This window comes from Phaenicophaeus curvirostris, chromosome 1 (genome assembly GCF_032191515.1).
Source record: "Phaenicophaeus curvirostris isolate KB17595 chromosome 1, BPBGC_Pcur_1.0, whole genome shotgun sequence".
NCBI lineage: Eukaryota > Metazoa > Chordata > Aves > Cuculiformes > Cuculidae > Phaenicophaeus > Phaenicophaeus curvirostris.
The window spans coordinates 48226189-48240443 of NC_091392.1; the positions used below are offsets into that span (position 1 = coordinate 48226189).

The 14255-nt window shown below is 37.1% G+C and overlaps 1 protein-coding gene across 1 annotated transcript in view; it reads left to right on the top strand.

Moving 5' to 3' along the window:
* The window catches only part of TBC1D15 (TBC1 domain family member 15), a 34338-nt gene extending 30393 nt beyond the window's left edge, over positions 1 to 3945 (top strand). Inside the window, exons 15-17 of the mRNA XM_069857503.1 lie at positions 2166 to 2282; positions 2839 to 2925; positions 3582 to 3945. Of these exons, the coding sequence (XP_069713604.1) occupies positions 2166 to 2282; positions 2839 to 2925; positions 3582 to 3788 (411 nt within the window). The 3' untranslated portion in view covers positions 3789 to 3945. The remainder of the gene's footprint in view (positions 1 to 2165; positions 2283 to 2838; positions 2926 to 3581) is intronic.
* The last annotated feature ends 10310 nt before the right edge of the window (positions 3946 to 14255 follow it).

Consider the following 14255-nt stretch of genomic DNA (forward strand, 5'->3'; position numbering starts at 1 on the left):
AACAAACTAAGGCATTATGTTGATGCTTTTATATGAAAGGCAGTGTCACCTTTGTCACAGTTGAAGTCCAGTGTACGACACGTTTTTTTCCCCCCCCCCAATTCATAGATATACAGCTTCATTGTTGTCAGTGGAGCAGGTATCTCGGATTTTAGGCAAGCAATGGGCACAGGAGACCATTTTCCCCTTTGTTATCAGTATAGAGAAATGAACTGCTTTTACGGTATTTCAGTCTGATCAAAATGAATGTGCTGTTCTGTAATAGCACAAATTGAGGGAACCCTTTTTGAAGCGATGTTATGCTGTGACATATTCACTTCTAAAGGGTAGGATAGGAAGAGTGAAAAGCACCATCTGAAATTCAAGTCCCAATGTGCATGGCTTCTGGGCCTTTTAGTGTCTAATCTGTGAATTTCAGGGTGTTCTTTTGTATCTCTGTTTCTGTCCTCTGAGTTGCCTGAACCACTGAGGTAGTATTGGATACTTTTTCTGTGTTCCCATTGGCTTTCGTGACTTCCAGTGTTTTATCTCAAAAAAATAAATTGAAGATTCTTCACTAGATTCTTCACTTTATTCTCAAGGTGGTCCAGGAAGACAGGGTAGGAAAAGAATCCTAAAAGAACCAATCTGTAACAAAATTACACATCTAACTCATACTTGTCTCCAGTGTTATGCTGGTACCTTGTATAAAACTAGAATGATCTAGTGGTAAATTACTTCACATATATGCTAGTATTTGTTAGGAATACTCACAGATGCTGAGGTAGAGCTAGAATAAATGAGTTGTTGCTTGCATAGCTTTATCAGAAGGAAATAGAAGGAAAAGAATTGCTGCACTTAAGTGGTATGTTTTTATATTCTTAATTTAAATGCTGGGTTTTTTTAATCCTTTTTCAAGCACTTTATGATGCTGCTGTTATGTATCTACATACATAAGCTTAAGTGCATGCTTTGCTCCACACATTGAAAGGTGTATCAAAAATTGCAGCAGAAAGTATGGATTTGGTTTGCAGCTGCTATTAACAGCTGGTGACAACTGCTACTTTTCCTCAGAGGGGATAGAATGTCTGTAAACATCCTTGTTAGTACTTCTGGGGTTTTTCCGCTCTTGAAGCTGGATCCAGCTTCTATGGAAGTTACAGCTTGAAGAAAATAGTGCTTAAAATAGATATTCCATTAGGATACTATTTAGCTGTAGATATGAAAGTTTAATATTCTTTTAATGTCTATAAAAAGATAACTGTTATACAGGTCTGTATTTTGGCTTGATTCCCCTAATGCAGAATATTATCATGTTTCTGTCTTCTATTGGTAGACTGTAGACATTTTTGTATCATTGTTATTGTTTATCAGCCTATTTACATTCCAACTCCTTTCCCTGAATGAGGGAGTGCTTTAAAAGAATATTGGTTATCTGAAAATTATATGAAATTTAATCCGGGACTAAGTGAATTCAGATTTGTGCAGTTCTGTTTACATGCACTAGTGATAAAGGTTCATGTGAGAGTAAGTAATGTGGAATTTTAAGGCTGTGTTCTATCAATAATGAAGCAAGAAAATTTTTATTAGTGAAGCAAGTCTGAATCTTGATGTGTCTTGTTCTTTTTGCCTGCCTTTTTTTGAGAGTAAATCCGCTGGCTTAAATCCCTTTATCTGTTCATTGGAGTAATTTATGTAGAAATTTTTTTTGATTGCAAACAACTTTAGTTGCTTTACTTATAACCATTAGAACCTTTTGGAGGGATTACTACACATAACTCACTTCTACTAATTCACACTTGATGCAGACATACTATACCACACAAATAATTTACTAGTTTTAATTACTTCTGTGTAATTAGTAATCTTGAGTGGGAGAATTTCACAGGAGTTGAGGCAGAACACACATTCACAAGACCACAATGTCAGGCAGCTTAGTAGCATTATAGAGGACAACTTGGTAGACACAGAAATCTTAAGCCAGATACACATTTGATGACCGCTGACTTGAGTTGTCACTAACTGGCCAAAAGAAAATGTCAAGTAGTTTTACAAATACTTAGTTGCCTTTGAAAATAGCTTATTGTTAGTTAAGCCAGTTGGATTTAGAGCTTAGTTTTAAATAACTGCTTTTCTTTTCAGTGAAAAAGCATAAGCATTTCAGAAGTGGCTTATGTATTTTACAGGTCATGTGGACGGATTTGCCTTGCCAGAATTTTCATCTTCTCCTTTGTTGTGCTATCTTAGAATCTGAAAAACAGCAAATAATGGATAAGCATTACGGCTTTAATGAAATACTAAAGGTACTGAATCCTTATGCATTTTTTAAATATTAATTAACTTTTGAAGTGATTGCAGTATGTTTGTATATCATGTTGTGAGAAGAAAAAAGTGTGTACTCTCTTCTGGAGGGTTAAATGTGAACTGAATATCTATCCTCCATGCTTTCAAAATGGTTTATTTGATGTCTGTGTTTAGTGATAAGATTCTTAACAGATTGGAAATGTTTCTCCTCCTTAGACTACTGCTTAGACTGTTTAATCTTAATTTTTGCTTTTTCTTCTGTAATCTTATTTGTTACCTCTTTGAAAATGTGAGCTGTGGGGTTGCCTAGGAGGGCTAGATAGTTTGTCACATTTAGAAATACCGTGGCTTCCTCTTGCAGATCTTGGATGCTGGTCAAAGCCTGCAGTATGCAACAGTAGCCGTTTGTCAAAGCAAACAGAGCATGCTTAGTATTTCATACCCTAAGGGGCAAGGAGATACTTCCTAGCAGTGCAGTGCAGTACTAGTGTATTTTATAGTAAAGCGTATTTAACATTTATCACACTTAACTCTTCTTCGTGAATATATTTTTAGCATATCAATGAACTGTCTATGAAAATTGATGTGGAACATATACTCTGCAAAGCAGAAGCAATTTCTATGCAGATGATGAATTGCAAGGTAAAGATATTTTGAATGTATCTATTGTGAGCATTTTTAGAGGGTAAAAGTATGTAGTTGGCTATAGGCATGCGTGTATGACTTGCAAAATAACTAAATGCCTAAGAAAGGGTAAGAAAGGATGTGCTGTACCTATACAACACCTATATTCTAAAAGTGTGTAAGTAAGAGTGATAAATTTTATAGAATATTATTGTTCACTAGAGGCAAGCTGGGTTGTGCCTTTTGGTCATGATTTCTTAACTCTGACTAGATAACCTGATTTAATGTTCAGCGTGCCTGAGAAAAATGAGGTGAAAGATGCATTTCACTGAAAGTATACCAGACTTATTAGGCAGAACCTAATGGTTCACTCAATAAAACCAATTTCAATAACATGAAGTGTAATTATAATAGTTGTTTAGACTTTTATTTTTGTAGTGAAGGAATTGATTCCTGAGTCTGCCCCCTTTGCTGTCTTTCCAAATCTCAGATACAGCAAATGGTAACTTTAATGGAACTAATCCTGAGAGATGCTTTCAGTACAGCTAAATTCAGATGAATGATTACTTACTGGGGGAGAGGGCTGGATGGGGGCAGGGGTGGGACTGGGAATGACACCTGGTTGTTAACTTTTGTCATTTAATTACAGTAACTTTTTATTCCTTCTCTTCTAGGAATTGCCTCAAGCAGTTAGTGAGATTCTGGGGATAGAAAGCAGTTCCATAACACCAGATTCAGATACTGGAGAGGATGAAAGTGGAGCTGTGTTGAGTTGTCCAACGTCATTGTATCAGTCTCTCTCAACACCTGTAATTGCTGCCAATGGAACAAGCAACAGCTCTCAACAGATGTCTGAGACACAGAGCCTGGCACCTGCATAATTACAGTTGGCTAAATTGAAGAAAGACTTTACCAAGCACGTTTTTTTCAAGTACTTGAGAGATGGATATTTAAATTTGGTGTTGATTAAGCTTTAAGGTTGGAAAGAAAAATCTGTACTGTAATGCTCTTGCATTAAAGCTTTACAACATGACTCAACCTAACTATTTTTGTAGTTTCTTCTACCAAAATAGCCTTTTGTTTTCAATAACATTCCTTAATATTTTTGTAGCCAAGTGCATTTTCTTTTTGCTGGTGAACTGGAAATGGATGGTGATTAAGAATGAGTTTGGAAATTGTGCATTTGCTGAGCTTTCACACGTATTGATCTAAGACAGTGTGAGCTCTTTAATTTTGAGCAGATGCACAATAGGCCAGCTGAAGCTGCTGTACAAAATTTCAAGCTGAAGAGATGCTGATGTGTTCAAGAAGGATCATTTTGTAAATGAATGGGTTTTCCCTATCTCAAATGTTTACAAAAATACTTCTAAGTATTTGTTGCTGGTTGAATGTAGATTTGAAGTGGACATTTATACTTATACCGTTTAATGTCCAAATATTGAATTTTGTGTAATAGGGAGTGGATGAACAGTATATTTTTACATTAACATATCTTCACTTTATATATGCATATTATATATTTACACACATACACACACACTATATACACAAATGTGTTTGAATACTAAAAAGGACAGTCATATTTTCAATATCTGAATAAACTTGACTGTTCATTCATATGACTCAGTTTGACCAAATTAATGCACAGCTCCAACTTGGGCTCTTTTTCAAAACTTTTCTAACTGAAAGTAACTTTCATGTGAATACATTCAGTCCTACACTTGAGGTAATTTTACAGTTGATTTCTCGCAAACTTTACTAATGTTTATCTTTGCTAATATATTAACTGATCAATTAACTACTTACAGTGTTTTTATGGCAAGATTATTTGGAGAATTAATAAGTCGACAAAAATACACCACAAACCAAAATAGTAATCACAATTAATATTAATGCATTTTTTGTATATGCAAAAGGCAGTGTGAGTTTATTCTATGCCATGCTGATGTCCTTTGATGTTATGTGAAATTTAACATAACTGATTCAGTGTATTCATTATTGGGTTGCTATTGTACATATATAAAATAAAAATCAAAGCCGATTTAGTGTTTTTAATTAAATCATATTTAGAGAAAAAAATCTAGTTGTCTGGTTGTTGATGTAAGGCCATGAGATAGAGGGGATAACTAGCAACATTTAGTCCATCAATATTACGTATTTTGTAATGAAGAGTATTGGGAACATCTGTTTATTACAGAGTGAAACATGCCTTTCATCTCTTAGCAGTTATGTGTGGGATATGGTGGAGCTTTTTCTTCTGGAGCAGTTTACTTTTACAAATGTTATTATGCCATCTAAAGCAAATGTAAGTAATACAAAGGTCATAACAGATAAATCAAGTTGTTACAATAATTTTAGACTTGATTAAAATTCTCTCACAAGTTGTGAACAAACACTGGAGAGCTGAATCAGTATAGATTTTGTTTTTAATATCGTCAATGCGCTATCTCTCATCAGTTAATAAGAAGTCTTATGTAGTAAAAGTCAAGGATTCATAGCTGAGAGTATCTATAGCCTTTCATTTCCTGTCCAGGAAATTGCTGTGAAGCATCATGCTCTTCTTCCGTGTTGAGTATTGTGCTGCTTGGCAGTTCATTTCATGTGGCATAGAATATATAAAAGCATTAGAACTTACATAATCAACACTTTGGTTCAAACATACTAAGCAAGTTAGTTTCAGTATTTTTAGAGAACCTGAATTCACTTTGAAATGTACTTGCAAAATGTTTTTGTCAAAAATTATTTTAAAATGAAACCAAGGAAATGGGGGAGGGAAGTGTCTAATACTGAGAAATGCAATGGGCAAGTCTGTCAGTTTGTCTTCAACAAAATGCATGGTTCTTAGTTATTCAGGATATGTAGCCACAAAAAATTATATGCAACATCTTAAAATCTTGAAGAAAATCATAACTGACTGAACATGAATGTTCAGGTGTTTAGGAAAAACCTATTTAAGTGGGAGCCTCTCACTTAGAATTACAGATATGGCTGCTAAGAACTATGACTAGCCCTTAAAGAAAAGTTTACCTTTCCTTTTTGTTTATAATTGTTGATCTTCTCCTTTTGTGTTAAGCACTCAGATGTCAAGGATAAGAAGGTTGCTCCTGAATTAACAGTGAGCAGCTGCTGTGGAAGGCTTGGAGTAGGTAGACTTGCTCTGCTTCCCAACAATGCAATCAAATGCCTGTTGCAGTGTGCATTATCTGTAGTTTCCTTCCTGCTGACTGGCAGCCTTGCAAAGAGTTGCAATTGAGAGGAACCTCATCCTCCACCAAACCGATGGTTTTAGTCTAAGCTGAGACTACAAACCCTGTGAGAGGCCTTAATCGGGATCACAAAGACTGAAAAAATGTCATGATTTTGGAGGTTCTGGATGTGCAAATTTCTCTTGTATATAAAAGGTTTAGATTGCTTGGAATTAACAAATATGAACTAACTGAATACTTTTTTCAGTTACAGTTGCCAGGCCACAAAAGGGAATATTTGTTTAGTCCCTGCAAACCTGTTCTGTTATTTTTTAATTCTTCCCTTGAAGAATTATCTTTTGAGATGACTATTTAAAACTTCATATATTACAGTCGTAGCAGAATTCCAGGGTTATCTGTTCCAAGGTAAAAATTACATTTATGTAGGTCTCTCCTTAAGGAGGGACTTTTCTTATTTTGCCTGCTTGAGCAATTTTACTTGTTTCAGAAGTACTTTTTTGAGGGTTTTTCCTTCTGAGTGTGAGAAGGAGAGTTGCCTGAAGCTTCTTGGAAGTTTTGACCAATGGTTGTAGAATTTGACACTGGGATGTTAAAAATTATAACAGGATGGATTGTCCATAGTAATAACTTAATGCTTCAGCAATTAAGCAAACGTGTACCTATCCTTTTCCTCTGAAGTGCCTCTGTTTTGCAGTGAACACTGTTATCCCATGGCCTTCAAACCTGTATCAGGTGTGGTGGCTTTGTATTCATTGCTGAGGGAATCCTCCTAAAGAACATGAAGGCTACATATATGTTACAACAGGTCCTGATTGCTCTGAGAACCAATTGTGGAAATACTATGATGCTGACTGTATTAGCAATGTTTTTGTTTTGTTCTGTAGTTCAATTAAATTTAAGGTGTTAATGTTCAACAGCCCCAGTTTTGCCACTGACAAGTTTATTTTTCTTAAAACCTTGGCATTTTTCTAGTGGCCAGACCGAAGATGATGTTGATCGTGCCTCTTCACCTATTCTTTGGTTTTTCCTCATATATTATTCTATAAAATTCTTTGTCCCAAGTCAGTCAAAGCAGGGAGGAATCAGATTCCTTACTACTATCAAATATATCCTTGAGCACCAAATCAAAGCTTAATTGCTGAAACTTTTCAGAAAGCTGTAAATGGTATTGTTCTAGCTTTCATTTTTTTAGATAATGTTTTGTTCAAAATGAGTGAGGCACTTTTCCTGCACTTTTCTAAATAATTCTATTACAAGACTCTTGCATTACTTGAGAAAAGTTTTTCTTTTTAATTATTTGGCATTAAGAATTTGGACGGTGAACAAGTTTTGGTACTGCTAGCGCTATTTGTGCATCCTAGTGTGATGCGAATGATTCCCTTTACAAATAGGACTGGAAAAAAAATACTTCAGTGGGCTGTGAGCAGGAGTAATCATTTGTTCGGGAAATATGTTAACTCAGAGTCAGTAAATATTCTTGTATAGATGCAACTTAAAACTGAAATTTGGTCCATCGGGTGCAGAAAAGTAACATGATTTTGAAGCTGTCTTAGTTTGAAAATGTGTTTTAAGATACTTGTTGACTGTTTTCTGAATGTTTCTAGTCAGTGGCTGGTACCAACTTGTGTGAAAGAATCATGACAAAGAAGTCAATGCTTGTTCTTCTGGGAGAAAATCCATTAACTGCTCTATGGTGACTGGGATTAAAGCAGGAAATCCTAAACCTTGGTTCTGTACCTGCAATTATGTACTTATATCTAGCTCCCTAGTTGACATGACTGTATGTGAGCATTGATGAGGTGGTAAGAGACACGGATACATAACTGAGCAGTTCACAGGCAGATTTCATGTGTGTGTGCTACTATACTTGATTTAAAGATGCTTTCAAATGCTTTTTTATGGTGTTAAAAGATGAATTGTGCTTCTTGTTTAGTGGGACTTGATAATGTCTGCTATTCAATTAAGTGATGTCAGAGTGCAGGCCTCATAAATTAAATGAAAAATGAAATTCAAGCTTAAATGGGGATTTCAGTCTGAAATTTTTTAAAGTATGTGAGCTATTTTTTCTTGTTGAATCACTATATCTTTGGCACAAACTGATTTTTTTTGATGAATTGCAACAAAAAGTATATTGTAGGATGTCACTTTTTGCCTCATCCAAAATGAATGTCATAATTGAATCAAATATATATTTCAAACTGTTGATGTAATTCAAATAAACGAAGTCTTCTAGATGGGTTATGTTTTGAAGGAATTATAGTATATATTTTGATTATACAAGCTACATGTACCCTATCTGAACTTCAGTTCTTAGACTGTTTCTACATATGTATCTTGCTATTAACCAACTAACAGCAGAGCTGCGTTGTGTAGAACTTAATTTTTGCCCAGGCTAGTAGTTCAGGACGTGGTGGTGACTTGTTTCTTCTCTCTGTGTGGTGTGGTTGGCCCTGGCCAGCAGCCAAACACCCGCTCAGCCTCTCATACACTCCCCTGTCCCGTGGGATGGTGAGAAAATAAAAGGCAAGAAAGCTCATGGACTGAGACAATGACTATTTAACAGGGAAAGCGGATGCTGCTTCTGCAAGCAAAGCACAAAGAGGTTTTCAGTGCTGCCCACTAGCAGGAAAACGTCCAGGCGCTTCCTGGGAAGCAAGGAGTTCACACAGGTTCCTTGGAGAGATAACCACCATGACCATGAATGTCCCTGCTTCCCTCTCCTTTCCTTGAGCTTTTATTGTTAGGCAGAATGGCATGTGGTATGGAATATTGCTTTGGTCAGCTTGGGTCAACAATCCTGGCTGTGTCTGGGGAAGAAGCGAGAAATCCTCAGTGCTGTGCAGGCACTGCTCAGCAACAGCCCACAAGTGTGTCATCAGCTCTGTTTTAGGCACAAATGCAAAGCATGGCATCATGTGGGTTGCTATAAGGAAAGTTAACTCCATCCCAGCCAGACCCAGCATGGTATGTTAACAGGCATTCTTGATCATGTCTGAGATCATGCTAATAAATTAATCCTTCCTACTGAAGATGACACTTTTAAAATGCCCATCTAGACCTGATGCAAAACATAGTTACATTTTATATAAGTAACCTCTCTTCAGCTGCACTGTTGCTAACACAATGAATTGAAACATCGGGAGCTTTTCCAAAATACTCTTGGTGTAGGAATCGGTATCTTTTAGGTTACATTGGGTGCATGCCACCTTTGGGTGTTGATCTTCGAGAGCTTTCACATGCTCTTCTGGTTTCACTGTTAAAGTAACTCATGCAGGAGACCAAAAGAATTCTTTCAAGTACAGGTGGTTTGGCTCAGGGACTTGATAATTCCTCAAGCAGCAAAACAGGACAACTGCTGTTGCAGATGATCAGAGGGATAGAACACCTCCCATACAAGGAAAGACTGAGTTTGGATTGTTCAACCTCGAGAAGAGAAGACTCTGGGGAGACTTTATAGCAGCCTTCCAGTACATAAAGGGGGGCTAAAAGAAAGCTGAAGAGGGGCTTTTTATCAGGGAGTGCAGGGACAGGATGAGGGGTAATGGTTTTAAGCTGAAAGAGGGGAGATTTAGATTACATATTAGGAAGAATTTTTTTTCTATGGAGGTGATGAGGCATTTGAACAGGTTGCCCAGAGAAGTCATGGATACCCCATTCCTGAAAGTCTTCAAGGCCAGGTTGGTTGAGGCTTTGAGCTTTGGTCTAGTGGAAGGTGTCCCTGCCCACAGCAGGGGGGTTGGAACTGCAGGATCTTTAAGGTTCCTTTCAACCCAAACCGTTCTATGATTCTATACTGCTACCAACAATAGCAGTCTTGGTTGCTTGTTCTCTGTCCTGTGCCGCTGCATCTTTTATGCTGATATGATTCATTTGGGCAGTGTATGGTGAGCCACATAAAGGAGCTGAGAAATCTCAGACTTAACCTGTTCTTTTAGCCAGACCATTCGTAGCACACATTTTTCTTTTCCACTGTGAGGAACTTACCAAGTATAAACATCCAAGTCTGTTAAAATCATAGATTTGCAATATTGGAAGGCCCTTTTGCAAGTCTGTGAATGAAAGATCATCTAGGCTATTTCCAGTTGGAAAGCATGTCTAATCCTTTGGGAGGATACCTTTGTAGATCCTGCAGTCTACAACACAAGCACTTTACAGGTTTGTAGGCTCCCAGGACAGACTGAACGATCACTTGCAGATGGTGATTTTCTATACCTTCTGACTTCCTTCATATGAGTCCCGCCTTCTCTTGTAACTGTGTAGGTGGCCATCTATAAGCACCCCTCTGCCTGCGAAGATCAGTTTAAATTTTGTACTACTTACAGTATCTCTGAGGCAGGTACAGTCTGGGAATTCAGAGGTGGTCTCTACATGGTCATTTAGGCTATTCCTAAATAGCTTGGGAGTGAGTGTAGGTACTTGTGGCTCTCCTGTTCTCTGCAACCTTCCATTTATCAGTGAACCCACCTCTCTGCCCAATCTATTAGTTTGATCTGGACTTGGTTTCCATATCTGTCTTGTGAGAATGTTATGAAAGAACATGCCAAACGCTTCCTTACCATCAAGATGAATGACATGTATTGTTTTGCCTTGGTCCACAGGACACTCCTAAGAGGAAATGAGATTTGCTTGACACAATTTGTTCTCAGCAAATCCATCTTGACTGTTTAATCACTTGTTATCTTCTGGTCCTTTACAAGTAATTTCAGTACTAATGTTTTCTCAAACAAATTAGATTAGACTGGTTCATAATTCTCCAGCCCTTCCTCCTCCCCAGTACCTGTTTGAAAATGGATGTAATTTTGACCTTTTCCCAGTTCTTAGTCACTTGTCCACCCCGAGTTCTTAAAATAGTTATTGATGGCAGAGATTTAATAAGCCTACTTACTAAGCGTGGCTTAGGTGCCAAATCTTTTGCTGTGATCAGACTTATGCCAAGTATTCTCCAACATTGTTTTATCTTGTTAAAAGCTAAGAAGTTATTCCCTGCTCTTGCTGTTGGTTATGATAGGCTGCTGGAAAAAAAAAATTGCTTCTCATGTCCTGTACTAATTACTTCAAATTTGGTAGCACAGCCTTTGTCTATGTGTTATTGTGTTATGCTGTCTGAATTTAATAGCTTGGTTCTAGTTTTCATCTCCTGTAAGCTCCTTTTTTTGAGTTGAAGGTAATGACAAACTAATGAGCTATGATACTATTAGTAAAAGTATAGTAGAAGACAACACTTCTTCTACAGTGAAACAGTTTCTTGATGAAAATCTATTTTTTCCTCAAGCAAGGAAAGAATTTCCTTTCTGCACTAGGCTTCCTCCCCCGGGATGTTGTAGTAACTGAACTTACTTAAGTTCTCTTTTCTGAAATTGTCAGTTGCTTTTTTTTCTGTTTCTTTTTTTGGCTGAAGATCACAAATTCATTTTGTGTTCATTCTTCCCTCAGTCCTCTCTCCTTTCATTGTTTTCTCCTAAATTCTGGATCAAAATTTATCACTTGTATTCCCAGATCTTCCTAGCCAGTCAATCATTTTGTAGATATCCTTTGCCAACAGCTGTTGGTTGATTAAAATCTTGGTGCTGTTAGATCTTAGGGTGATTTTTCTGGCTGCTTGAAAACCTGTGCTTCTTCATGACTTAAAAATTAGGTCTGTGTTCTCAGCCTGGATTTTCAGTAGACCTGTTTCACTCAGAGAATTGGACTTCCGAGGTGGTGTGTGTGTCATTTATGGTCTGGAAACAGATTGTACATCTCTCTTTCCTTGGTGTAAGAGGCTCCTTTCGCTAGTCCACTTGTCAATTATTTCATAAAGTCCTTGATATACCAATTCAACAATGATTTGGTTAGCTATTGAGACTTCTAATTTCTGTTTGTGTCAACATCTCTTGCATTCATAAGAAGAGTATCTGATCTCCTCCTCGCCTTTTTGGCCTTACATTGAACAGCGTTCTTTTCATTTTGTAGATCCTTGTGAATTGTTTCCTTCTTCATAATTTTTTGATACTTTTTTGATACTTTTTCATTGCTTCATTTCTTTCACCATTCTGCCACATTATGCCTTCAAAGTCCTCCTTTCTGCTGTAGCACAATTATAAATGAAGCCTTCATGGTTATCTGGGAAAGCCAGAGGTAGATCCAGATTATTTCTTGGTGTATACTAGCTGCCCCGCATCGTGAATTTTATCCTCTTGTTAAAATCAAATGGAAGGTCTTAAGGTTGCTAGTAAATGTCATCAAACTATGGTAAATGTTACAAATAGTTTTAAGGAAAACTATGCTGAAATGGACAGTCAGTATCCATAAGAGGGGAAATGGCTCAAACATTTAAAACATCTCACAGACTTGCTTCGGATATAGAGGTAAGTTTACGCTTGAGAATTCTGCATTTTTAAGCTTTAAAAGTGCATTGCTTAGGAGTTCAGACAAATGGTGATTCTGTTCTCTCAAGGGAGGAGAGGCAAATATATATGTGTGTAAGCTAAAGATGAGCTTGGAATTTATGCTTTCTGATTATAGGCAATGAGATGCCTTTTAGAAATAAGAATAAGCTTATTTCTGTGTGCTAGACAACTACCTTTATTTCTATTAATATCAACTCCATCTCCTAAAGTGAAATAAGATTGCTGTGTGGCACCCCAACATATATTCTAAACCAGATATTTTTGAATAGCTGTTTCAACACGCTTCCCATTTTTTTCACCAGGGATTTTAAGTGTTCACTTGTGTTACATATATGGCATTGTGAACAATAGTTGAAATCTAAACAATATCTGTAGTTTAGCAATAATCCTAGAGCTGCATACCAGCTCTGTTGTACTGCAGCTAGAACAAAGAAGAAATGAACGTTTTTGGTCCATAAATGTGTGTCCCTTAATCTGGCACTGATACGGAAAAGTCCACCTACTAAATACCAGCTGCAAAAGAACTTCTTTTCCAGGAAGAATCAGTCTCTCTGTGGGATTCACAGGCAAGCAGCATGGTTACAATTGCTGCATCATTTGACTTTTCCCTGCCTCACTACCTGCTGGCATAATGTACCTTTGTTTGTTTTGCATTCATGAGTCGTCCTGAGGAAGCTATGAGAGACAGAAAACTTTTGCCATGCTCTAGTTACTGCACAAAGCTTTGATAGATAGCAAGGCTACTGGGTAGTAAGGTCTTGTCTGATGGCTCGGCTGCAGCACTAGCATCTAACTGTAGATAAAATCGTGCTCTGTCACGCTGGTAGGAGAAAAGCCTGCTCAATAGAGCTTGGTTTCATCATTGGAGCATTCAGAGAGTGCAAAGTGATCTCATTTTCGTAAATTGTTCAGCTGCAGTAACTGTGTCTAGACATCTCAGGCATAGCAGGTGGGAATATAAAAGTCCAAAGACTCCAATTTGCTTTCCCATTATTACAAATAATGAATAACTATGACAGATAACTTGATAACTTAGGATGTGAGACTGAACTATCACATGTAGACATGTTTTCCCTGAACTGGGAAAATGAAGTAAAACTTTGTGGGTTAGCATAATGAAAATGATTGATTTACATTACAGGGACATGTATAGGAACCAAATATTATTACAATCTTATTGTCAAGCAGAAGAAACGATCCTTATTACATTTCACTAACGAGAAACTCTGGAAAAGTGAGGCTAAGAAGAAGAGGCTTCAGGCTTCCCAGGAGTTCCAAAAGAACTGTGAACTTTTCCTGGTCCTGAACATGGAGCATGACCATCCATTTAAAATCCATTATTAGATCCATTAAACCTTCTTCAGAAGTAGATTTAAGAGACCAAGACATTACCTTAACATTGCAGTCAAGTTATTGTTTCAGCAGTTACCTTCTGCTAATTTACCATTTCCAAGTTGACAGTAGTCTGAGATTAAGTAGTAAACAAATCCCTAAAAAGAAAATAAATAAGTCTTAATCCCAGATACATGAGTGAAGACAAGTGAAGTCACCCAAGCATCACAAGTTGTTGCCAAGTTGTCACAAACTGTCAGAACAAAAGTTGTCATACACATGTAAATTTAAAAGACCTCCAGGTTCTGTATGGGATTGTTTGGTCTCCATAAGTAATTAATTGCTCTATATGATTGTTAGACAGGAATTTTAACTTTTAATACATCTGCTCTGAACCAGCCTTTGTTTTTCAAAGTAGTAG